This window comes from Sesamum indicum, linkage group LG2 (genome assembly GCF_026168435.1).
Source record: "Sesamum indicum cultivar Baizhima isolate 11 linkage group LG2, ASM2616843v1, whole genome shotgun sequence".
NCBI lineage: Eukaryota > Viridiplantae > Streptophyta > Magnoliopsida > Lamiales > Pedaliaceae > Sesamum > Sesamum indicum.
Genome location: NC_142658.1, coordinates 18,029,142 through 18,054,736, shown reverse-complemented (window position 1 = coordinate 18,054,736; position 25,595 = coordinate 18,029,142). Strand labels below are relative to the sequence as shown.

The 25,595-nt window shown below is 31.9% G+C and overlaps 3 protein-coding genes across 4 annotated transcripts; all 3 read left to right on the top strand.

The window, feature by feature from the left end:
- Window positions 1-1,479: 1,479 nt before the first annotated feature.
- Window positions 1,480-5,229, top strand: WTF9 (Ubiquitin carboxyl-terminal hydrolase family protein). 2 transcript variants are annotated; one of them, XM_011072103.3, is made up of 4 exons: window positions 1,480-1,804; window positions 2,316-4,013; window positions 4,844-4,952; window positions 5,045-5,229. In XM_011072103.3, exon 2 carries the CDS (start codon window positions 2,391-2,393, stop codon window positions 3,702-3,704), a length of 1,314 nt encoding a protein of 437 aa, XP_011070405.1. In that variant the 5' UTR covers window positions 1,480-1,804; window positions 2,316-2,390; the 3' UTR covers window positions 3,705-4,013; window positions 4,844-4,952; window positions 5,045-5,229. The 2 variants fall into 2 exon arrangements, with proteins under 2 accessions (XP_011070405.1, XP_011070404.1); XM_011072102.3 differs by having other exon boundaries at window positions 2,316-4,071.
- A 4,600-nt stretch (window positions 5,230-9,829) lies between these two features.
- Window positions 9,830-13,768, top strand: LOC105156068 (uncharacterized). Its single transcript, XM_011072101.3, has 6 exons — window positions 9,830-10,968; window positions 11,152-11,314; window positions 11,473-11,649; window positions 11,745-11,828; window positions 12,583-12,664; window positions 13,080-13,768. Exons 1-6 carry the CDS (start codon window positions 10,619-10,621, stop codon window positions 13,508-13,510), a joined length of 1,287 nt encoding a protein of 428 aa, XP_011070403.1. The 5' UTR covers window positions 9,830-10,618; the 3' UTR covers window positions 13,511-13,768.
- Window positions 13,769-20,977: 7,209 nt separating this feature from the next.
- Window positions 20,978-21,841, top strand: LOC105156067 (uncharacterized). The gene is made up of 2 exons (XM_011072100.3): window positions 20,978-21,299; window positions 21,423-21,841. Exons 1-2 carry the CDS (start codon window positions 21,174-21,176, stop codon window positions 21,528-21,530), a joined length of 234 nt encoding a protein of 77 aa, XP_011070402.1. The 5' UTR covers window positions 20,978-21,173; the 3' UTR covers window positions 21,531-21,841.
- The last annotated feature ends 3,754 nt before the right edge of the window (window positions 21,842-25,595 follow it).

The following is a 25,595-nucleotide window of genomic DNA, read 5'->3' as shown; positions in this document are numbered from 1 at the left end:
TGGAAATTCATTTTCCTATCTTTTTATTCGCATAAAGATGAAGACTATCCATTAGCTTTTACTTCATTTTGACATAATTACTTTTTGTTTTTTAATTAAAACATGAAAAATTATTTACTATATTCACGTAGGAATAGTGTGGTGCGAAAATTAGTATTAAAAAAATAAAAGAATTATCCATATCCAAATGGAGGTTAACAACACCAACGCACCAAAAATTTGTGAAGCTGAAAATACTTATAACTTAATCAACTTTTTAAATTTTATATTAATTGATATATTTATTTTATTTTATTTATTTCTTTATTTCTTGTTTAACGTTATGTACTAATTTATAAGTGAAAAAATTACTCATTATATGCATGTATGAATAGCGTACCACAACTGTTAGTATTTCTAAACAGAAAGAAAGAAAGCAACAAAAAAAAAACTCAATTTAAGGGTATTATTGATATAACAACAAAATTGATATTGCGGTATCATAACTGCCGATTGTGAGAGAAAAATACATTTTCTTATATATTAGTGCGAACTATCTATATATAATAAAATAAAAATATTGAGGCCATCCAAATAAGTGCCATGTATGCATACTTGAATAATTTTTTGCATTCTATTTTCTAATGTAAGAGATTAAATTAATTAATAACATAATTTAATTTTATGATGTCAAGAAAACATATTGTAGATTAATTTTTATATCTAGAATTATTTTCTTACTGATTTTGTATCAGATTTTAGATCAATAACCAATTAATCAATTTATATTATAAAAGATTGAAGTACTTATACTTTTTCATAATTATTATTTCTTTTTAAGAAATATATGTAACTGTCCCGTGTCTTGACACTGGATACAAATTAGTGTTCCTATATCTATTTATACTCAAGTTTAAATTAATTTCTTCAATTGTATTTATTCTTTTGTAATAAGATTGTTAAATTTTAGAATAAATTATCAATTAAAATTTTAAAATAAATAAATTAATAATTGAATTTTAAATTAAAATTTATAATAAAATTTGACTCATGTATATCAATTCACAATAAGCACATAGCAAATTTGGGTCTCGTCCATTTTTGACATATTGATCCAAGATAAAAATATAAGATTATTCTTTTATTTTGTATTGACTAAATGAGTCGAAAAATGTTCACGTATGACCCCTTAGGAGATTGATCCATCAAAGTCTATAGTATTCAAATCTAATAGAAATAAATCCAAGTTATATTTGATCTGAATAAGTAAATCACTTAAGAATAAATATAAATATAAGTCATTCAAACATGTTAGATGAAAATAAATATCAGAAGTGTTAAATATAATTTTTAAAATTATAAAATGATTACGTATAATTGCACTGTATATTAGGAAAGAGTATGTAATTGTCCCAATTTATTAAAATTAAACGATTTTTCAGATTTTCTTTTTTCTATTTCACAAAAATATAAGGGCAAAATGGAGTCTGGTGACATTGGTCAATACTCTAGGGAAGGGGGAAGGTGTATTTATTTTTAAAAAAAAACCGCCATCGCGCCCTTGCCCCCGCCGCCGCCCTCCTTCCGCCTCCCTTCACCCCTCTCCCCTACACGTCCCGCGCCCCTCCCCTTCCCTCTCCAATCGCCGCCTCCCCCTTCCCCTCCCGTCGCGATGGCTTGATTGATATAATTCTCTCATACGCTTGTCAGAATTTGGAGTAGAGACTTTGCCCTTTCCCGCAAATAGGACTGAGGTAGCATTGACTGCGTTGGATGGCAGAATGATTTGCATATGATTATCTAAACTGCATGCTCTGCATGCTAGGTGTGTGCTTCCTTCAATTAAAGTGATTTTTTCAAATCTTTATGTTTCTGTTTTTTTTTTTCCTGTATTTGTTATATCAGTTATGTATGAGATGTTAAAGCGATTGTTTTTGTTGGAATTGAATGATAAAGGGCTCTTTACTAGCATTTTGTTGAAGGTAGTACTATTTCTATTAGCTGTTTGATTACCTGGTATTTGGATTAGATTAGGTAATAATAGTTCTCTTTGGTCTTCCTGATGGGAAGGGCTTAAGGTGGAAGCTTGTTTCTGTTAACCTGCTTAGAGCATGAGTAATTAGGGTATCAGGTGGTTATTGCAACTAGCTTGGTTGCTCATCTCAGATTAAAGAACCATAAAGTTGTCCAACGTGCTGAAAACATCTCTATTTTATAAAAGAATGCAGTTTAACATTTTTCATCATCCTTTGATATTTAATTTACTTCTGTCTGTTATCTTTTCCTTATCTTCTAATGTATATTTGCAATTGTGTTGAATTATCTAAACTGGACAGAAAGTTATTGAGGACCCCTCAACTGCTGCCGTTACCTCAACCACAAGCTTGGGGCCTGATCAGCATCAGTCAGCAATGGTCTCCAAGCTAATGAGGAACCCCAGCACCCTTCTCCAGAAACTCCTCTTATCCTCTCCAAACCCAATTTTCCTCCTCTGGCACCATCCTCCACCTCCTTACTCCTATACTCGAATACAAACTTATGTAGAGGTGTACATGAAATGGAAGAAAGACCCATACTTTGATTCCATTGATTCCATTCACAAGTCCCTTGAACTCAAGACCATCATCTCTCTGAAAAACTTCTTTGTATCATCTTCCTCCGCTCCAGAAGACAATTATTGTATACCTATCTCATCTGTCTCCAAGAAAGGTTCAGACTTTGGCATAAGCATCAAAGTTGCAAGGTTCTTGAGGAACTATCCTTCTTTCTTTGAGGAGTTCGAGGGCCCCCTTTACAGTTTACCTTGGTTTAGACTGACTCAGAAAGCAATTGAGCTTGATAAGGAGGAAAGGATGGTTTATGAAGTATTTAAAGGTGATATCGTTGGGAGATTAAAGAAGCTTATATTGATGAGTGGGACTAGAAAGATGCTTCCTTTAAAAGTAATTAAGGGCTTGCGGTGGTATCTAGGTTTGCCTGATGAGTTTTTCACGGACCCTTTGAATTATATTGGAGACGGGTCTTTTCAAATTGTGAATATAGAAGATGGATTGAAGGGGTTGGCAATTTCTGTGGAATATGATGATAGAAAAGGTGGTAAAATTTTGTCTATGATGCAAAAGAATGCAATGAGTAGAGGAGTATATGGTGGGGGTGCAGATGAGGCAATTGCATTTCCTCTGTTTCCCTCTAAAGGATTGAGGTTGAAGCAGAAGATAAAAGATTGGTTGGATGAATTTCAAAGGCTTCCTTACATCTCTCCATACGATGATTTTTCATGTTTGAATCCCGACAGTGATATATCAGAGAAACGGGTAGTGGGTTTGCTTCATGAATTATTGTGTCTGTTTGTTGAACATGCTGCTGAAAGAAAGTTCCTTTTTTCTTTGAGAAAATACTTGGGGTTGCCACAGAAGGTTCACAAGGCGTTTGAGAGGCATCCTCATATGTTTTATTTGTCGTTGAAGAATAAAACCTGCACCGCTATTCTGAAAGAAGCTCACTGTGATGAGCTGGCTATAGACCCGCATCCACTGGCAAAGGTGAGGAAAGAATATATTGCTTTGATGAAGGAATCGGTTGTTATGCTAAGGAATAAAAGGATGAACAGTTGTAGGGCTCTTCATGGAGAAAACATTTGCTCAGAAGATTTGCATTCTGCAGATGATGAAAGGTCTCAGCTTGCAGAAGCTGATTCTGCTATCAGGAGCAACATTATTGGCTAGGGCTGGAAAACTGTGTTAGTCAATTTTGCAGCAACTGCTAGCATGAAGAGTAATTCTTTGGGATCGGATGGTATTGATGAGAATACACTAATGGATGGACAATCAAATCGTTGAATCTGACCTTATGTTTTAACCCCTGTATAAAATAGCTCTGTAAAAAATGATACTGGACATCATAAGAACTAAGAATAGCATATTCACCTGAAAGGATCATAGTTCTTGAGAGTATGGTAAGCTTGGAAGAGCTTGCTCACTGCCAGCGAACCGTCAAACATGTCATTTATGGAATTTCTGGGATGGGCCCTGGAGGTGAGTTTGTACAGCAGCTAACATTCTTAGGAGTCAGGACTACTGCTCTAGTTCTCTGGTACTCTCTGACGCCAAATGATTTTAGTTTTCTCATATGGAGAAGTATTTCTTTTTAAAGGATATATTGTGCATGCATTTGAAGCTGCTAATCTACAGTTAAGAGTAGAATGAAAATGGCCATTATGACTCTTAATTTTGCTCCAAAACGTGAATGTTGATGAGTAGCTCCAAAAGAAATACGAGAAATGTTGTATCTTTGCTGAGTAGCTCCACAAGGAATATGAGAAATTTCTCATCTTTGCTGAGGAAATGCTTTTTGTCTTTTCAAACTTTTGGAGTTGATTATCCATATTTTTTGTTGTTTGATGGATTATCAATGATATTATTTCATTTGTTCATGATTTTTTCTGTTTTATCGGGATATGCATTTGATCAGCTATGTTGATTTCCAACATACAATCAACAAAATTTTGTCTGAAATTATATGCCAATGTATAATTCCCCCTTTCTTCTTGTCCGCAAGATAGTATGTTCCCTGTTTTACGAAAGAGCAAAGCAAGAGAACCTAAAGCGCATCACAATTTTCGACTTATCTGTTCAATGGCTATCTCGTAGGCATTCTTGTTCTGGCCGAAGAGGCGTTGCCTATCCAAATCTAGCTTTAATTTTTCATCAAGCCACAATAACTCTATTAGCGCTATTTGTGCTACTTTTGCGAATTCCCTTTTGAGTTGGTTCGAAATCTTTTAATGTACTAGTGCCTCATGAACTGTTGTGGAGTCAAGACCCTCTGCTTCCATTCTCATTTTAGCTTGCTCTCTCTTTAACAGGATAGGAACGTCTTACCAGGACTGAAAGGGAACATGTATGCTCTTCTGCTGTACCATCGTGGATTTGACGGTCATAAGTTGAGCCCTTAAGCTGTACCAGGGTTCTAAGGTAGAACACCTCTCTGTTCTAGACCTGAAAAATTTGCTATCTGCGGTTTGTTTTTTATTAGAGTCTGTTGCTAAAAGATTGATTTATTGCAGAAATCTTCAAGATTTGAGCAGCAACTGAAACGGGGACTTGGAGGATTCATCTCAACCTCATTTTGTTGGAAGAATGTTCCACTGGTAGTATAGTTATGAAATTTATATTCATTTAATACGAACTCATTTGAAAATTTTCATCAACATTTTCACTGATGAAGAAGAAGAAATGGAGTTTCAAAATACTTTACTTGTCAAAGAAGAAAAAAAATACGTCTTTATCAAGGATGATTTAGTCTAATGGTTAACGTTAAGAGTTCATTAGGTTCAAATAAGAGGAAAATGAAAGTAAAAGGTGAAGAGGGAGTAAAGAATAATAGTTTCTTTTTCAACCTGTTTGGTATTATTGGAAGGGAAGTAAATCTCAAATACTTCAATTTGTTTCATACGAGAAAACAGGTTGAGAAAAAAAAAGACTAGTTTTTATAATTTTACTAAATAAGCTTGTCTTTGTTTTATTTTTAAATTTTTGATATACTAAAATTATATTAGTATAACTTTTATTTACTTGTTTTTAATACAAAACGAAGAGAAGGTTATTTAGTACAATTAACAAAATTTGTCTTTTTCAATAATAAAAATATTCATAATAGACTTCGATAAAATGCATATATATATATTGATGACCAAAAGTGAATTAACACTATTAAAGTTCTCAAACTAATTAATTAATATTAAATTAATTCACATGACTAAAGGTGTTGTCTCAATAATTATTTTTAGGAAAAATTATAACTACTCCTTTTGAAATTGAACTCGACAATTAAGGACAATACTGAAAAAATTGGCACATTCAGAATAAATTTTGAGGATTTGAATTTTCCGACCAAATGAGCTGACATGGATGTTGCCGAAATTTTCATGCCAACATGGACTCCAGCGCTCAAATATATATATACCTTACTCTTATTAAGATTATTAAAACTATATCATGACAGAAAATTATTATATTCAATTAATTCATATTGATTAGTGTATTATTTAATATTTGGATTAATTACACTTATACTCTCTTTGAAAATGAAAAATTATAATTTTTCTCAAAAAAATTTCAAAATTACACTTACACATCTCCGAAATTCACTATTTACACCTGAACCCCATTTGTTAGATCTGAAAAAAAATTATTGATGTTACTTTACCCCTCATTTATTGTTCCCATATAATATTTTGTATATTTTTTTTAAAATATGTAATGATGTTAACCTCACTGTATATATATATTGTATTTATCCTTTTATAAGTACAAAAATATAGTAGAAATGTTAAATGAGGGGCAAAATTAAAATTTATATAGTTTTGTTGCTTATATAAGCATTTTCCGATCCAACCTTAACGAAAGAAGGCCAGATATAAATAGAGAAATTTTAGAGGGGTGTAAGTATAATTTTAAAACTTGTTAAAAAAAAAAATCATAATTTCACATTTAAAAAGAAACTTAAGTGTAATTAACCCTTAATAATTTAGTGTTGTGGTGATTGTCATTTCAAAAGCATATAGTCTTGGAAAATGGAAAAATGAAACAAACTCCAAGAAAAGTTGAAGTCACAGAATGTGTAAATGGGCACCGTCCAATGTGAATCCAACGTCCTAAATTGCGTCAAAGTGGGCAAGTAATGTACCCTAAATCTTGACTAAGTTTCAGACGTCATTTTCTTCCTTTTCTGTGATTTGCAAAGTATCAAGCACCGACCTCTCCATATGCTCCTAATCTTTTCTAACTCCTTATATTTGTATTTTAAATTATTTTACTTTTTTTTAAGTTTATTTCTTAATTTTAATATTTTTAAATTTAGTTTTTATTTTAATTCGGTTCCTTTGGTTATTTTCGGTAAAAATATGATCAGATTTTAGTTTTTTGAAGGGTAACAGATCAATTTAAGTTTGATTTTCTTATTATAGTTCCCTAAGTTTGTGAAATTTGTCAAATTAATAATTTTGTAGTTGAAAATCAAGTTCTTTATATTTTTGTATTCTGAATGCTATGTAATTATTTTATGTGAACAATGAGAATTATGAACTCTTATGGACGTAATGATAACATATTGTTTAACTTAAAAGAAATTGTCTATTTTATTTTTTATTTTTAGAAGTTATCACAAAGTCAAAAGTTATGAATAAATTTTATAAAATTATCTAATCTGAAAATATAATTAAAAAATCTAAATTGGTGATTTTTAATCTTAGGATTTAAAGATAAATTTAGAAAAGTTAAACCTTAACAATATTTATTTATTAACAATTGGAGTTTCAAACAAAGGGTTGGTGAAATGTATTTTTTAAATAGATTCTTTGGCGGAGTTCATATATATAAAATTCATTTTAAAAGCCTTTTACAAAACTTTTGCTATAAAATAGGAATTATTTATATAAAAGCCTTTTAAAATGAATTTTTTATATATATGAAATCCACCAAAGAATCTAATTAAAATGTGAAATCCACTAAATTTTTGTTCAAAAACTCAACTGTTAACATTTAAATACTATTAAAATTTAACTTATTTAAATTTATCATTAACTCCTATGATTAAAAATTACTGATTTAGATTTTTTTAATTATATTTTCAAATTATAAATTTTAGTCATAATTTTTAATTTTTGTAACTTCTTAAAATAAAAAATAAAAGAGTCTGTTTATTTTAAATTAAGTTTATTTATTATTATATTTAAAAGAACGTAAAATTTCCATAGTTCATGCATAAGATAATTCAGAAGGCCTGAGTTCTTTTTTTTTTTTTTTAAATAATATTCATTCTCAAGTAAGTTTATGTTTTTCTATTGGAAATTGTATGAGAAATAAAATATGTTTGGATTAAAATATTTTGTGATTCATTTTTATACGAAATAATGTTATTTTTGTGACAGTTTTTGTATAAAAGACATTTTAGAATCGATTTTCCACAAGTGATTTGAACACTCCTAAATCCAACCCACAACATTCCCTAAGAGATGCATTTGGTGTAGTGGTATCTCACTATTCCCCATGGAAATGATTTGAGTTCAAACTTCCAAATGTGCATTGGGATCTATTATCGAATTTTTAACAGTGAAAACTATATTTAATAGAATCTTTAAATTGGAGGGACTAAATTCGAATAAGTCCTATAGTTGAGGGACCAAAAGTGGTATTCACCTTTTAAATTTGAAAGAAAATCACAATATGACGTATATAATGAAAAGTTATATTTATCGTGCTAATTAATGTTATATAATTAATTTTATAAATATGAAAGTAAGGGGAGGAAACCTGGTGAGGCAGTTGCTATCACCAATCCTGCAAAGAACTTGCAAAATATGGTACATGTGGAGTGTGACCATAATTCAAGAACTTGCAAGAATAGGGAGAAGGTATTAATTGTGTAGTTCACTGTTGGGCATCTGCAAATGTGATAGAGATGTCCAGTGCAGTCTTGAATAAGAAAGTCAAGAAATGCACCATTTTCTCACCCCAAGTAACCTAGCTTTGAATCCTCTTATGAGCATCAGCTTTTTCATTTTTGACAAATTTATTAGTTTTAACCAATTTTTAATGTCGAGAACGGAATCTTTAAACATGGACTAAATACGATGAGTTGAAAATTTGAGGGACTAAATTTGGATAAATGGTGTAATTGAGGAAGTAAAAGTGAAATTTACTCAATTGAAAATCGTGCAAACTTTTATCTATAATGTTATGCAAAAAAAAAAGTGTTATAGACATAAAATGACAATTTTGACATCGTTGCATTAAGTTTTTGTGCTTACAGATAATATGATAAAATAACTAATTTATTCAACTTCCCATGTACGGACTCAAAATTGGTTTTTATTTATTTATTATTTCTAAATATAATATATTGACTTATTGTAATATAAAAATTGTTATATACAAGTAAAACCTCTATAAATTAATAATCTTGGGACCATGAAATTTTATTAATTTAGAGAGATATTAATTTATCGATAAATTAATATTTTATTAATTAAAAGAGAGACTTTTTAAATTCAGCAAATTTAGTACACATGTATTGAAAATAAATGAATTCATATATGTTTTATTGATTATATTCATGCATCAATCATTTTTTTATAACTAATTAAATATATTCATGTATAATATCAATTCATTGTATACAATTAACTATTATATTCATAGACACATGTATCAATTCATTGGAATTACTTAAATATACATATTTACATTAATTCGTTGCACTTAAATAACTATTATAACCAATTAAATATATTCATGCATGATGAATGACATATACTACATAAATCTCAATATGATAATAAAATAATTTATAACACCCAACCATGTCTTCTCATCTAAAAGACATGGTAAAATCATCCATGAATGATCAAATGCGTAAAGCATTACAGACTTCATATTTTAGTAAATTACTATAATATTTATAATTGTAATATTTATGAATTATTAATTTAGAGTTTTAATGGGACCTAATATTTATACATGAATTTTTTAAAAAATTATTATTTTATTATCTTATCGAATTTGATGAATTTTTACAAAGGCCCAAGTCGGGACCGAAAGATTTTATTATTTTAGGGAGTTTATTAATTTATAAAGTATTAATTTATAGAGGTTTTACTGTATATCGACTTGCCACTAACTCGCTAATAGTAAAAAAAAAAAAGAAAGAAAGAAAGAAAGTCAGTCAAATGAAAATCCAAAGTCAGCAAACGTGAAAAATGAGACGGCGGCCACCACAGACCAAAAACCAAAAACCTCAGTATAAAAGCAATCAAAGCAACCGTGGCGAAGATCAGTTGGCATGCACCAGAAGCAGCCAAGCGCTCTTCAGCCTTCATTTAATCCCAAAGAACAAGCAAAGCCAACCAAACTGTTTGTTTATTCATTGCACAACCACCGCCTTCTATAGTTTTATCTTCGCCTTCGCCCAACTCATTAAAGTATCATCCCAAAACTCTGATTCTCTGGTTTTGCAGCTACCATTTTGTGTCCACAACCCACAAAACACCCGCATTAAAGAATCATTGAAAAAGAAAATTATAAGAGGTAGGTAATGTAGAAAGGCTGGCAGTGATGGTAAAGGAGAACCAGTTAATGATCTGTGAAATGAAATGAAAGTGGGCCTACAGCAATCTGACCAGCGTTTTTATCTACCGCTTATCTCTCGTGGAATCGCATCCTTATCCTATTCCGTTCTCTCTCTCTCTCTCTCTCTCTCTCTCTCTCTCTTCACTTTGGATTTTCTTCGCGTAACACATAGGCAAACATTTTCTTTCTTCTTTTGTCTTTATTTCTCTTGCTTCTGCCAAATCCACCAGTTATAATTATTGTGTAGTAAATATAGATTTGTTTATCTATTGCTTATATATTGATCCTTTCTTATCCCTTTTGCTTTCTTCTTTTGTGTTTTTACCCCCTCTTGACATTTGGGGGGGTGGAGGTGGAGGGGGGGTTAATTCAATCTTTTTTTCTTGAACCCTCGACTCATATCTCTTTGTCTCGTTGAATCGAGGGTTGTGCTGGTTTTCTTGATTTTTCTCGGTTGGGGTTTATCTCTCTCTCATTTTTTTTTTTTTTTTTGTGTGTAAAAATTTGTTATTATGGCTTTGGTTTCTGCTTTTCTTGAGATTTTACAAAGACCCACAATTGGAGATGTGATGTTTGAGCTGATGGGGTTCATGGCGCCCATCTGGGTAGCTGTACTTGTCGGTGTTTTGGTGGGTTGGGCATGGAAGCCTAAATGGGCTAATTTGAATGTGGATTTTGTTGATTCAACTGCAAATAAAGGAGGCACTAAGAAATCAGTGATGGTACTCCCTCAGTTTGCTGCCTCCATCCCAAGCTTGAGCTCATTGAAACGGCAAATGCCGGCCTGCGTTTCTTGGATATCTGAATTTGGGCTTGAGAAAGAAAATTCATCCGTGCCTTCTGTTTCAAGTGCTGATTACAGGTTCGCTGCAAAGACCCTAACTTTCGTGAACTTTTCTACACTTGTTTAGTTATTTATTATTTGATTGCTTGTTTGAGGGTAGTACAGTTGGTCAATTGTTCCACTCCTTTGGGTTTAATCTCAAACCCTTACATAAATGCTAAAGTTGACTGTTTGTTCATAATTTGAATTATCTGTGATCAGTTCATCAAAGTTGGAGAATGAGAAATCAAGTCTTGTGAATGCGGATGATCTTAAGCATTTGCACAAATTAGTTGAAGAAACCGATGGCGGCCCTGCTTGGATCCAGATGATGGATCGGTCAACAACTAATATGAGTTACCAAGCTTGGAGAAGAGATCCTGAGGTAAAATTTTTCATATGGAGTGTGTTTATTGATTATTATGTAAGGTATTGCAATGACTGATAATTTTGATGGAATTGGCTTTACAGTCTTTCTCAATGTGATTATGTGAATAGTAACTCTGATTTATTCAATGTAACCATTGCAAGTTTTTTCTTTAGAATGGTCCGCCGCAATATCGTAGTAGAACTGTTTATGAAGATGCCACTCCTGAAATGCTAAGGGATTTCTTCTGGGATGACGAGTTCAGATTAAAATGGGATGATATGCTTATACATGCTGAAACTCTGGAGGAATGCCCCACCACCGGGGCAATGCTCGTTCAGTGGGTGCGGAAGGTGGGAAATTCTTCTCTTTTGTGTTTTGATGTGAATTCAATACTTTGATTGTATTTATAGAATCATATTGACCACATTTCCTTGGTGCGGTGCAGTTTCCCTTCTTCTGTAGTGACAGAGAATACATCATTGGCCGCCGCATTTGGGAATCTGGACAAACTTATTACTGTGTAACAAAGGTGCGATAATGGAAACAGATTATTACTATTGGTTCTATTTGATAGCAACACTTCGAGTTCTCTTCCATCAAGTCTAGCATACTGTGGAAATGGCTAAATAAAGTTATCTTGTATGCTGACATGCATATAAACTTGTACACAGAGATATTAATGCAACTGTTGGGCTTACTTAAGCTAGAGTTTTGAAACTCTCAATACTTATTTGGCAAATAGAACTCTCTTTTTTCACACATTAGGCAAAATTTTCATTGTTCAGATGTTGCATTTTAAGTTTGGGTTTATTATACAAATAAGAAAGAATTCTGAAATATTTCTTTATTGTCCTAGTCTATGACATATAATTTCTTTGCTTCTTGGGGCACTAATTGCATTGTTCTTGAGTGAGTTGAGGTTAGACTTGGTCGGTTTTCAAGACATTAGCACAAACCTGAAAATCATTAGTTTGTTCTCTGCCTGTGATTTGGTGCAATCAACAGAGAGCTTCCCAATTTAAGTTTTATTTGGGGTTATTCAAGTATCATAGGTCTGACGAAGGAGGTTTCTAGGCTGTGCTTATATATATCTAGTGTCAGTCCACCTGTCCGAGGTTGTAATAAATTCTTCTGCAGAAAGAAAATTTTATACTTGCACTATAGGAGAAAATATATCTAGGAAGATGGATTGGGGCTAGCATACAGTTCTTTATGTCATTCATATACATCATGTATGATTTTCGGGGGCTAATCATGTCAATGCCAATTTCTTCATGCTATAGGGTGTGCCATGTTCCTCTGTGCCACGTCGCAACAAACCAAGACGAGTGGATTTATACTATTCTAGTTGGTGTATTCGTGCAGGTATCAGTTTCCCATTTTTACAGTCCTAAATTTTATTGCAAGGGTTAAGTAAAGATGAAATCATTTTCCATGCAAGTGTTTTAAATAAGTCTCCTTTGTACTAGCAGTTTGTCATATTCAATGAAGAAAACTGTGTCAAAAGTTTTTGTGAAGAGGGGATGATGCAAGGAAAGACCCATTAAATTAATCTACCTCAGTTTAACAAACTCCTATTGAATTGTCATAATCATATGACTAGTTTATGCTGACAATGTCCTTTTATCTATAATGAATTATAGAGAATAAAATTAACGGCTTACCATTGTATGAAACAAGGGAGTTTTTAAAGAACGCAGTCTACTCTTTCGAGATGAGATGGTGTCTTGGCTGATAATGGTTCAGTTTCTAAAGAGTTGTCCCCTTTGTGAAATTTTAGCTGAATCAAAAAGAGATGGGCGGTTGACTGCTTGCGAGGTTCTACTCTTCCATCACGAAGACATGGGCATTCCATGGGAAATTGCAAAACTGGGAGTCCGGCAAGGCATGTGGGGTGCTGTCAAGAAGATCGACCCAGGCTTGCGCGCCTACCAGAAGCACAGGGCATCTGGAGCTCCACTTTCTCGCAGTGCTTGCATGGCTCAAATCAACACTAAATTTATGGTCGACTCTCTCGAATCCCTGGAGAGCAGAAGTGGCGCATCAGAGGCTGAACCTCTCGCCTCAGTGGATAAGCCATCGGGGCGAGGTATCCCAAGGGTGCTAGTCGTTGGTGGGGCGATTGCCCTTGCTTGTACAATTGATCGAGGGCTCTTGACAAAGGCTGTTTTATTCGGGGTTGCAAGACGGTTTGCAAGAATAGGTAGGTGACTATGACACAAGGCCTACCGCGTCGTGCTAAATGATGTCATCACGACCGGCTCAATTGCACCAACTGATAACCATCTCAAGGGTCGTCCGTGCAGTATTTTTAAAAGACGCAAGCTTATAAGCATGCATCTCTTATTACTGAGCCATAATGTGGCTAAATGTCGGGAATAGACAACAAATGGTGCTGAGGCATTTATTGAAAAATTCGAGTTTGTTAAGAAATTCTCATGCTGGGAAATAACAGATATATTCTCTTTATTCCTGATCATTTTTTGCTACCATGAATCGTTCATTCACCTTCATCCATGTTAAGTTCTTGGTTATGGTATAGTTGAAGCCACACCACCTCGTTTCTTCGTGATGCTTGTAGTGCGGCTTCATAGTCAATTTGGTCCCTCTCCTAGCTCCTGTTTGTCTTCTGGTCGGTGAAACTGGACAATAAGTTATAACCACGTGTTTGTACATGCACTTAAAATATGATAAATTACAACGAGTTTTATTGTAATTTGGTATAGTTATAAATACTGTTTTATTATTTAAAAAATTATCAATACCATATGATTTTAACGGTCGTTCAACAACTAAATCTCTGTTAATTTGTATTAGAGTTTAATTCATTTTTTGGTGAACTAATATGAACTGATTAAAATGTCGTTACGTACTATGAGTTATAATTTTACTTATTTTTTGAAATTAAGTGAATTTTTATTTCTTTTTAACAGTTTTTTTCAGAATTTTTCGTTCATCTCATCCGATTTATTTACAATTATTCAAATTTTTTAAGAGAAACAAAAAAGTATAACAAAAGTAAGGTTGACAATTTTATAATTTCATTCAAAAAATTACATAATATTTTTAGTATAAAAAACTATTTGTAAAAAACGAATAAAAGAATATTTATAATCTTATCAGAACTAATTAAGGTGGTTGGGATTTGCGCTTAAAAATAATGATATGCACTAAAATTTCATCTAAAACGCGTATGGGATGATAGGTGCTGTGTACAGCACGCACCAGACACGGCCCATGATGTTCAGGTGACCCTGTCCCCTCAATACTTAGACACGCCCCATCTCTCGTCTCAGCAATTCATCGCAATAAATATTTCTACTTGACATAAATTATTCCACCTACTTCACAGCCAACTTCAATTTACAACAGCAATCACCCAACTAACAAGAACAAAACTGTACTGCTACAAGAAATCAAAGAATTACTATGTATGATTAATGACAAAAGAGACTCTTGATCCTACCCAACTCAACCATTTCCCCTTATACATATATATAAATATGCATCGATCCTTTTCTCACTTGCACTACTGATCCTCAAGAAACCAGTGTTTCAAAGCAGTTCAATCCATCGAGCTCCGGTGCAAGGCGAGGGGCGGCCGACACGCCTCCCGTCTTCGACCCTTTCGTCTTGGGCCTTACTTGCTTGGCACTCGCTACATGATCAATCTTCTTCGCAATACCGTCAGCCGATTTTGGAGGACCTGAACGCGGGGCAGTGACTGAGTACCCCAACAGCTCAGCGCAAACGGCATCGAATGAACTGAAGATGGAATAGTTCATGATTGAATGTTGATGAAGTAGTGGGAAGAAGAGGGAATGTTGGTGTGGAAAAATGGAAGGCAGTTGGAAGGGTTTATATAGTGCAAGGAAAAGGGTGGGTGGTTGGGTGCTTGTGGGACATTACACGCTACGATAATGCCTGGAAACAAACATTGCATGTTTCTCTTGCTATATAAAGTAAATGCCAGCTTCATGGGTCCCCCGCCCCAATTGTGATGCAAATGTCATATTGTTCCCATCATCTCATCACTAGTAAATATTTTGGGAAAATTGCATTTTTTTGTCCATTATTATAGGGCTAGCTAGCACGCATGCTAAGCATCTAGTCATGAACTCTTTGACCGTTATCGTCGCTAATCTTTTCATCTTTTGAAGGACGTGTTTATCATGTGACTTTTTCGTTAAAGTGATTAAAAAATAAAAAAGAAATTATAACTTAAAAGATGGTTAATGGGAAATTTAAAATTTGTATATGTGGTGATGCAATGTAAAATATTGATTTATTTAATTTGTTTTTAGTATAAAAATGAAGTGGTGGAGCGTAGAGAAAGAGCAGGCCATTTGCGACTTCTCGGTCAAGTTTGGATTGTCTGACTCTCACTCGCTTTCCTAATCTTGATAAAGGCAAAACGTATTACTTGTGTGATTGGTCCGACAAATAAACAGGACTTGGTCTAATCTTATCAACGCCTTCTCATTTCATCATCACTTTGAATTTTCACAATGGAACACTTCCTACAAATTTCTTATATATATGGCTACTTCTGTTTGAATTTAGACAATATTTATGTGTATACATGAGATGTGTTTTACCACTTCTGTTAGCGTTCGAGCGTGGAATTTGTCTCAACTTTAATTGAAACACATCAAATATGAATCCAATCGTGGGTGTTGGAGAATTTTCAAACTGCATAAATATTTTTTTTTTAAAAAATAACAATTACAATTGAAAGAATAAAATCAAATTTTTAACATTGAGGCATAAATATCTCGTTCTCTTTAAAAAGATTCAAGTCCACTGGAGATCTAACAGTATCACTCTTCGCTTATCTTCTTTAAAGTATAACAACCCGACAATATTGTCGTATTACTCTAACTCATTCTAAACAAGTTGTTGAGTTCAAAACTCCATAAAAAAGAACGCATTCCTTCAATTAGAACTCTCCTTTTAATTCGATATATCTACTTTACGTTTTTATTATTTATGCCAACTAAAGTAATTTATTTTTATGTAGTGAAATTATATATTTTGAAATAATTATTTGAAGCAGTTGATTGAAGGTAAACAATAATACATCATTACTTTTTTAACTGTGTTATTGATAAGTGTCCGAATTGCTATAGTTTTATTAGAATTTTGATTATCTTTTGCTATTGAATAGCTCAAAAACCATGTAATATTTGTATTTTCGTTAAAAAGGGTTCTTATGGAGTACGAAACAAAGAAATGAAGCGGTGATGTACAGTAAAACCTCTATAAATTAATACTCTATAAATTAATAAACTCTCTAAAATAATAAAATCCTCCGGTCCCGACTTGGGCCTTTGTAAAAAATCATCAAATTCGATAAGATAATAAAATAATAAATTTTCGGAAAATTTCTTTATAAATATTAGGTCCCATTAAAACTCTAAATTAATAATTCATAAATATTACAATTATAAATATTATGATAATTTACTAAAATATGAAATCTGTAATGTTTTACGCATTTGATTATTCATGGATGATTTTACGATGCCTTTTAGATGAGAAGACATGGTTGGGTGTTATGAATTATTTTATTATCATATTGAGATTTATGTAGTATATGTTTCATTCATCATGCATGAATATATTTAATTGGTATAATAGTTATTTAAGTGCAACGAATTAATGTAAACATATATATTTAAGTAATTCCAATGAATTGACACATGTGTCTATGAATATAATAGTTAATTGTTTCATGAATATAATCAATGAAACATATATGAATTTATTTATTTTCAATACATATGTACTAAATTTGCTGAATTTAAAAAGTCTCTCTTTTAATTAATAAAATATTAATTTATCGATAAATTAATATCTCTCTAAATTAATAAAATTTCATGGTCCCAAGGTTATTAATTTATAGAGGTTTTACTGTAATTCAACACCTGGGGATATCTCATTTTTTATTCTTTGAGTTTTTTTTTTTTTTTTAAATTCTCTCTTTTTAGTTTATATGTTCTCTCATTAGCGTGTTAGGTTAGTTCTTTTATTTCTAATTAAAGATATAGTGAATGGTTAATTCTACATGTAGTGAGATCTAATTATACTTCCACTTTCATTTATTTTGGTATTTGTATTATTCTCTAGGCTCTTATCATAAATAATATGATTTTTTATTGATTTGGTACTGTTATTTATTATCAGAGAAATTTGCTTAGCCAGTTGAATTTTTAAATCTGTAATTGTGTGATTAGTTCAATAATTAGTGGTAACACACCATAGTTCATTATGTCGCAGTAATCAACTATGCTGAGGAGAATGAACAATCTAACTTAAATAAATCCTCAAAGGAATTTATTGGTTGTAATTGGGCCTTTCTAGTTCCTAATGCTATTCGTAAATTAAATCTTGGGAACATTCTACAGTTGTTTACTAATTAGAGAATTACTAAATGGATGTTCCTTGGCTAACAAAAAGGTAAGAAAAGTTGAGGTTGTTAAATTGTACCAATAACCATAACCAACTTATCTCTTATGAATGTTTGTTATTGTTGCATCCATGATTAATAGTGAAATCAAATATGATCCTGTCTTTAACTGAAAATCCTTCTCATATTTATTTCTCTCATGTTTAGAATTTAAACAAAACCCCTTTTTTATTTTATTTAAAGATATTAATTAGAACTAATTTTCGTGGATTCAGCCCTACTCGCTACTTTCACAAGTTTTAGTGTACGACTTTATTTCTGGTCGACTTGACACATATCAAATTTTGATGTTGTTGCCGATGACTGTTGCCTTTAAATTAATTTCTTCTTAGTTACTTGTTTCCGTTATTTGATTTTAATGCCACGATTTTTTTGTACAGGTGAACTTGAATTTGATCTCAAGATTGAGAATATTGCACGAAGACCTCAAAGAAACTAAGCAACAAGTTGAAGGAGCATCCACCTCTTCTGAGAGAGTGTCAGCCGTAGAGCAAATAGACTTCTCTAGCGAGTTTAAGGATGAAATAATGAGTCAAATTCAGGAGTGAACAATCAAAGAGTGACATTGCTTGATTTAAATCAACAACCCTCTTTTCATCTAAAATCCTACTTTGAATGTTGATTTTAAGTTTAAATCTGGTCCTGTTCATTTACTCCCTATTTTTTGTAGTCTTGCAAGTGAAGATCCACACACACATCTAAAGGAGTTAGCCTCCCCGTTTCCTTTAGCCTACAAAGCAAATGATTGACTCTACTTCTTACCTTGAGGATCCATCACTAGTCGGATCGAGTTCAAAAGGCAGTTCCTCAAAAAATACTTTTGAATCTCATGAACCACAACCATTTGGAAAGAAATTAGTGGGATACATCAACTTTTTTAAGAGAGTCTTTTTAATATTGAGGAAGATTCAAGCAATTGGTAGAGAGTTGCTCTCATCACCAAATTTGGAGCACCTATTGATCCAATATTTTCTATGAGGGATTGTCGGGCATGGATAGAAATTTGATAGATGCGGCAAGTGGAGGTGCTCTATTCGACCAAACCTCTACTTAGGCACGCAACCTAATCAATCATTGCGCCCAACACCAAACAATTCGGCATTAGATACGACGGCCCACTAAGAAATGTTAATGAGGTGAATATGGCTTCCCTTGATAATCGTTTAGACAAACTTACCTTCTTTTTCGAGAGATTCATCGTAGGAAATTTCCAACAAGTGAAAGCATGGGGAATAAGCAATTCCAACGGCATCCCACCGATTTATGCCATACGCTTCAAGAAAAAGAACCTACTGCACATGCCAATGTCGTAAGAGGATTCTCCCTACCAACACAAAGGAGATATGACCCGTATTCCTTCATGTACAATCCGGAATGGAGGGATCACCAGAATCTTAGCTATGTTACAACCTTAAACTTGACCGCTACCTCAATCCAATCAAATCAAGTATGTCACTTGAAGACATGACGAAAATACTTGTTGCTAACACCCAACAATTCCAACAGGAGATTCGATCAAGCATTCAAAATTTGGAGACACAAGTGAGTCAATTGGCTCATCCGTTAGTCGGTTGGAGTCCCAACCTAAGTTACCTTTTCAAATTATTGTTAATCTTAAATAAAATGTTAGTATCATTGTCTTGCGCAATGGAATAGAGTTGCAGCCTATCAAGGACGAAAATACCACTAAATGTGAGCATGCACAATATAACAAAGCAGAGCAGAAATTCAAGATGCCCCAAAAACATGCCAATGAGCCCTACCTAAATTACAATGGGCATCCCAAGGTATTGGTGACCAAACCTCCCTTCCCACAAAGATTTGTCAAGTCCAAAAGGAGGAAGAGGATAGAAAAATCTTTAAAATTTTTCGTAAAGTAGAGGTATTCTCTTGAACAATTACTTAATATAATAAAACTTATAACTAGAAAATAAAAAGTAAAAATACAGAATGAACTTAAATAAAATATTAACTAACAACCTTATAATAAAAAAATTAGATAGTAACAAGCCCAATAATAAATTTTGAAATAAAAAATAAAGAGTATTAATGAATTAATATACTAAAAATTTAGAAGTAGAACAACAAATAAAAAAAATTTAAAGTTTGCAAAATTTATTAAACCTAGTAATCTCAATTTACAAGAATAAAATAAAAAAATATATCATAAATTATTTAAAAGTTAGCCCAATTGGGCCGGACCACTAGCCCCGTCAAAATTTTCAAAATTTTCAATTCAATCTTTGATCGATTTGCAGTCAAAATAAAGTAATCAATTTTCCTCTAAAAAAATAAAAAATAACTGACCAATATAATTTAAAAGAAATCAAGTTTATAATTATCTATAAGTGAATCGTCCTTTTTAATTGAATCGAAATTAATTGCGTCAATAAATTTCGACAACTTCTAAGCGGGTTGGGATAATACCACAAAAATGATTGCTGGGAACGATACTTGGTCAAATAATCTTAAAGGGCTATGGAAAGAGCCACTTTCGACCTGACTTAGGGTTCGTTTGGTTCAAAAAAAAAGAGGGAAGTGGAAGAGGGAGAAGGAGGAAAATAATAATAGTTTTCCTTCAAATTGTTTGGTATGATTAGAAAGGGACTAAATCTCAAATACTTCCCCTTGTTTGGTATGAAAAAAATAGATTGAGAAGAAAATACTAGTTTTTGTAGATAAATAAATCAATATTATATTAATATAATTTTAGTATATCAAAAATTTAAAAACCTTACTAATAAAAATACAAGATGACTATCTTCATTTATTCTAAAACTATTTAACTCAAGGAAAATTATATATAGATATAAATGGGTATAGAGTAAATAAAAATAAAAACTGTACTTTTTTGTCTTTTTGGATTTATACAACCACTTTTTCGCTCAGTTTTGGGCGGAAATAAAATTGGATTCTGGAGGGGTTTCATGTACATCAAGTTTCACTTCACCTCCATCTCTTCCTCATAACCAAACACCAAATTATCTCTTATACAATTATTTTTACTTCTACTCCTCTTATACTCTTACTTTTCGCTCCAATCAAACATACTTTAACAAAATGTTTTGATTGTTTAGGGCGGATTAAATGTTTTTAATGTTAAGTGCAAGCTAACATAACTCTAAACAAGTGAAAAACGTGGGACTTGATCTTTTTTCTTTTTCTTTTTTTGATAATTAGGAAAACGTGGGAATGAGATAAAATAAAAACTCAAAAGTAGCATATTGCAGGCAACATAACAGTAACTAAGACAAAGCAGGAATCAGGGTGGGTCGAGCTCCGGCGACGGGGGTTCGTCGGCTTTCATCCCTTACATTCGGAGCTCCGATCCGTTTCGATATATAAATATATATACATACATAGAACTGGTATTTAAGAAAAGTCATCTGATCGGACGGCGGAGAGATGAAGGGCCCTTGTTCTGTCATTGCGTCGTCGGTGATCGCCGCTTCCACCGTCGTTCTTTCTTCCTCCCCCTCCTCCTTTACTCCCGGTGACCGTGACCTCCCCGTCAATCCCTCCATCACTCAGGTAATAATAATCTTACTCATTTCTTGGATTTAATGTTAAGTAATTCAAGATTCTTCGTTTATGTTAATGGGCTAAATCTGTTTTGTTTATCAAAATATCCTTTCTCCTCGGTTTTCTTGTTAGAAAGGAAAATCCATGAGCGCAGGCGCGCCCTCGCCGGAGAAGGGAAAATTTGCACCAAATTTTGATGGTTTGAGGTTCATAGAGACGCTGATCACGGCTCACAGGTGACCCAATTTGCCCCAAAAGTGAGGTTAATTTGAGTGGAATTTGCATGGCAAGTTGCAACATTTTCAGAGGGAATAGTGTGTGTTTTGGCGGCTACTGTAGCTGGACATATTGGCTGCTTCTTCTTGAATCTTGATCAGTATGTTAATGATAAGTTGACAATTTTGTTTGTTCATGATCATGGATTGTAGTTTCCAATGCATCCCCGTGAGTTGTTCAAGTGTGCAGATATCCCTTTTTGATTCTACTTCCTATGTATTCAAATTTCTTTTTTTCTTTCTGTTATTATGGATTGGATTTGTTTTTGTTGCAAATCTTATTTCATCTTCTATTTAATTTTATATATAAATTCATGTGTATAAATATGATATTATGTATTTTATTTAGAAGAAATATATACATATTGTATGTATATATTGAATGGAGTAGAAGACGGCATAGACTTTATAACAGAAAATCCGATCCCCCACTCTGCACTACAATTATTGAAGTGTTTGTAATGTGATTTTCAACTTTATTTGTAAAAGAGAAAGAAAGGCTAAAAGTTACCATAGTGTGAAATCCAATTGATCCTTCACCACCCCCTCCAGTCAAGGCCCATACATCTTTTTATGGGCTCGGTGTTCAATTCGACCTGCGTAAAGAGGTCTACTGAGAATGGGTATTCAACTTCAAGTGTATTATAGCCTAAGGAATTAGGCCCGATGACCATAAAAACTACGTATTCAGAAGCTTTAGCAAGTGCATCCCATTCTGCCATCCTGCACAAGAGATGGAGAAAGGGGTTAAAGGCTTATTGTTAGCCCTTCAGTTCAATGCCATACCCTGGGTGGGGCAAGCTCGTGCAGATGGTGTTGATATGGTGCGGCACTCATATAGACGGTGTGCCGGTGTGCTGGGGTTGTAACACAAGCTGATGCCCTTATTGAGCACTAGGTGAGCATCCTGCCATCACAACGGCAGGCAATAAGCGCATGGGTGCAGCATGAGCACACGCAACGTAGAGGTGTGTGTGCAAGCAGAGTTGACGATTTCAAGCAAACAATTGTACGCAAGGGAGATTTCAGCCCGAGCCTGAACTAATCACACTTGTTATTTTTATAATTAGGGGATAATTACACTTAAATGAGACTAAATACGAAGTACTAAGGCAATTGTTATTTTTATAATTAGGGGATAATTACACTTAAATTCTTTTTAAAAATATGAAATTACACTTACACTCCTCTGAAAATTCACTGTTTCTACTTGTCCCCCCATTTTGTTAGAATTTGGACGAAAAACACTAATATTAGAAAAACAAAAAAAAAAAAAAAAGTTACAAGAAAAAATTAGTTTTGCCACTCAATCAACATTGCCATATAATAATTTTTTGCTTATAAGAAAAAATATATAATGATGTTAATCTTTACTCTATATATATTACATTAATCACTTTATAAGTATAAACATATACTTGGGAGTTAAGAATGTTAAATGAGGGATAAAATAAAAAATTTATATAATGTTTTTTGCTAGCTTCGACATTTTTCGTTCAAACCCTAACAGAAAGGAGTTAGGGGTAAATGGAGAATTTTTAAAAGGGTGTAAATATAATTTCAAAAAACTTCCAGAGAAAAGTATAATTTTATATTTTTATAAGGGATTTAAGTATAATTAATCCTATAATTAATGATGTGTAGGTTAAAAGGGCACATAATATATATATATATATATTAAAAAGTAAGATTTGAAAATTGATTAATTAATAAATAATAATATGTGCAGTGCAACAGTGAAAAGAATGATATGAATTCCTACATATTCCCCAACAACAGCAATAAAGATGAGAGTGCAAAGAGCCGTTGCAAAAGTATATCTGACTGCCAAGCAACCAAATTAAGCAGAATTTGAGTTTGCTATTCAAGAAAAGTATCACCAAAATGTCTAAGGAAAAGAAGCCTCTTTTTTAAGTTATGTTCTTCTTTAATTTTTACTAACTTTATTTATTTTAAATATTTGTTTCTGATAATTTCTATCCATTTTAGCTTTTCAAATTTCATACAACAAATACTTACATTGTGATTGGACGGAGGATTTGATATTAGGGATTTCATAATTTTAATAAAATTATTTCGAAAATTTATATTATACGGAATTTCAATTTCTTTAACTCTTATTTAAACTACGTTTTTTGAAATTTTGATGAATTTTAAATTCTTGTGAAAATATTTAAAATTATTTTTTCTTAAATTATTCCATCGAATCCAAATACTTTAATCCAAATGTAGCATAACAGATCTGGAAAAATTAATAAAGATCTGTACTTATCGATCTTTTTTTCGCTTTTAAATAAAAATCTTAATATTTGAGAGATACATGTTTGTAATATTTTTTTATAGGTTAATCTACTTAATTTTGGGATAGAGTACTTCTAACTTATATGATATCATTATTCTTAATGCAAATATATACATATATATATATACTATTATATTGAATAAAAAAAGAGGTGTTACAGATACAAAGTGTGACGATTTTGACACCGTTGCACTAAATTTTGTGATCCAAAAAATACTCTTCAAGTGATAAGATAACAAAATTATTCAATTTTCCAAGTTTTATATTAATGGATAAGTTAGTTTTTTTTTTTTTTCCTTTCGTTCTTTATTTATTTTTTAATATGATGTGTTGATTTATATATTTTATTTTTATTTATAATATTTTTAAAATATAAAAAATTATTTATTATATGAACACACGACAGAATCGAAATATTTTATTAAATCATGGATGGAGATAATGATATATCTGATAAAATTTGAATTATAAAGCTTTGAAAAAGTTTTATTCATGCTAGTTCAAATTTTAGGTTCATTTGATCCAAATGCTAAGAGTAAGATCTGTTTTTCCTTTTTTCTTTTTTTTGTTGAATCAATTGTTCTTACATTAAAATTTTCAATTATTAACAATTCTATCAATCGACGTATTAATTCAACGTCAAATATTTATAATGGTAAATTACACTCTAGAATTTATTATAATTACAAATACACAGAATGAAATTACAAATTTTTTAACAAATACCTCTTGTGGCAGCTCATTATAGAGAGGTATTTGTTTGGATATTTATAATTTTTCAAATAATAAGAAGTATTTGTAATTAAGATAAATTTAAGAAAAATCCCTTGTAATTTACTCTATTTATATTTAATTAACAATTACAAAGAAAAATAAATAATAAAAAATATTTTGGTAACATTTGAATTCGCAAGTCTTACAGTCATTGGACGTCAGTTTCGTCGATTAACAAGAAAGATCTGTTTATAAAGGTGGAAAAAACGTAAATTAGCAATAGTAACAAGAGTATATCGAATCACTTAGGATTAATTACATTTAAATTCCTTTTAAAAATGTTAAATCAAAATTTTCTTTTAATTTTTTTTTAAAAATTACATTTACGCACCCTTAAAAAATTCCCATTTATACATAGCCCTTCTTGTTAGGATTTGGACGAAAAATATCAAAGTCGGCAAAAAATTATATCAAATTTAATTTTACTCATCATTTAACATTCTCATATAATATTTTTATACTTATAAGTGGGTTTTGTAATATAAGCAAAGTCAAAACTAGTCATTTTTTTTGTACTTATTTACTTTTTATATACGGGATTATATGAAAGTCATTATTGCTTATGTTTCTTGAAGCACTGGATAAAGTATTTGAACAAGACATTTTCGATAAATAGATGCAACAATGATGTTAATATCACTCCAAATTTAGAAAGAAAAAAAGCATAAAAGATGACTAGTTTTTTGTTCATCTATGGTTATTTTCTATCCAATTGCTACAATTTGATAGCAATATTTTATTATAATTTCACCCTTTTGACTATATATATATTTTATATTTATCCCTTACAAATATAAAATATATTATAAGGTAATGTTGAATAAGAAATAAAACTAGAAATTTATATATATTATTGATGTCAATATTTGTTGTCCAACTTTAATAAAAATGAGTCAGATATAAATTATAAATTTTCAGAAGAGACGAAAATATAATTTTAATTTCTTTTTTCAG

Bases quoted from the DNA above. Each gene is read 5' to 3' on its own strand.
- LOC105156067 (XM_011072100.3), top strand. From the start codon at position 21,174: ATGAAGGGCCCTTGTTCTGTCATTGCGTCGTCGGTGATCGCCGCTTCC. The intron at 21,300-21,422 runs GTAATAATAATC...TTTTCTTGTTAG, and splicing joins TCAATCCCTCCATCACTCAG to AAAGGAAAATCCATGAGCGC.
- WTF9 (XM_011072103.3), top strand. From the start codon at position 2,391: ATGGTCTCCAAGCTAATGAGGAACCCCAGCACCCTTCTCCAGAAACTC.
- LOC105156068 (XM_011072101.3), top strand. From the start codon at position 10,619: ATGGCTTTGGTTTCTGCTTTTCTTGAGATTTTACAAAGACCCACAATT. The intron at 10,969-11,151 runs GTTCGCTGCAAA...ATCTGTGATCAG, and splicing joins GTTTCAAGTGCTGATTACAG to TTCATCAAAGTTGGAGAATG. The intron at 12,665-13,079 runs GTATCAGTTTCC...GTGAAATTTTAG, and splicing joins TAGTTGGTGTATTCGTGCAG to CTGAATCAAAAAGAGATGGG.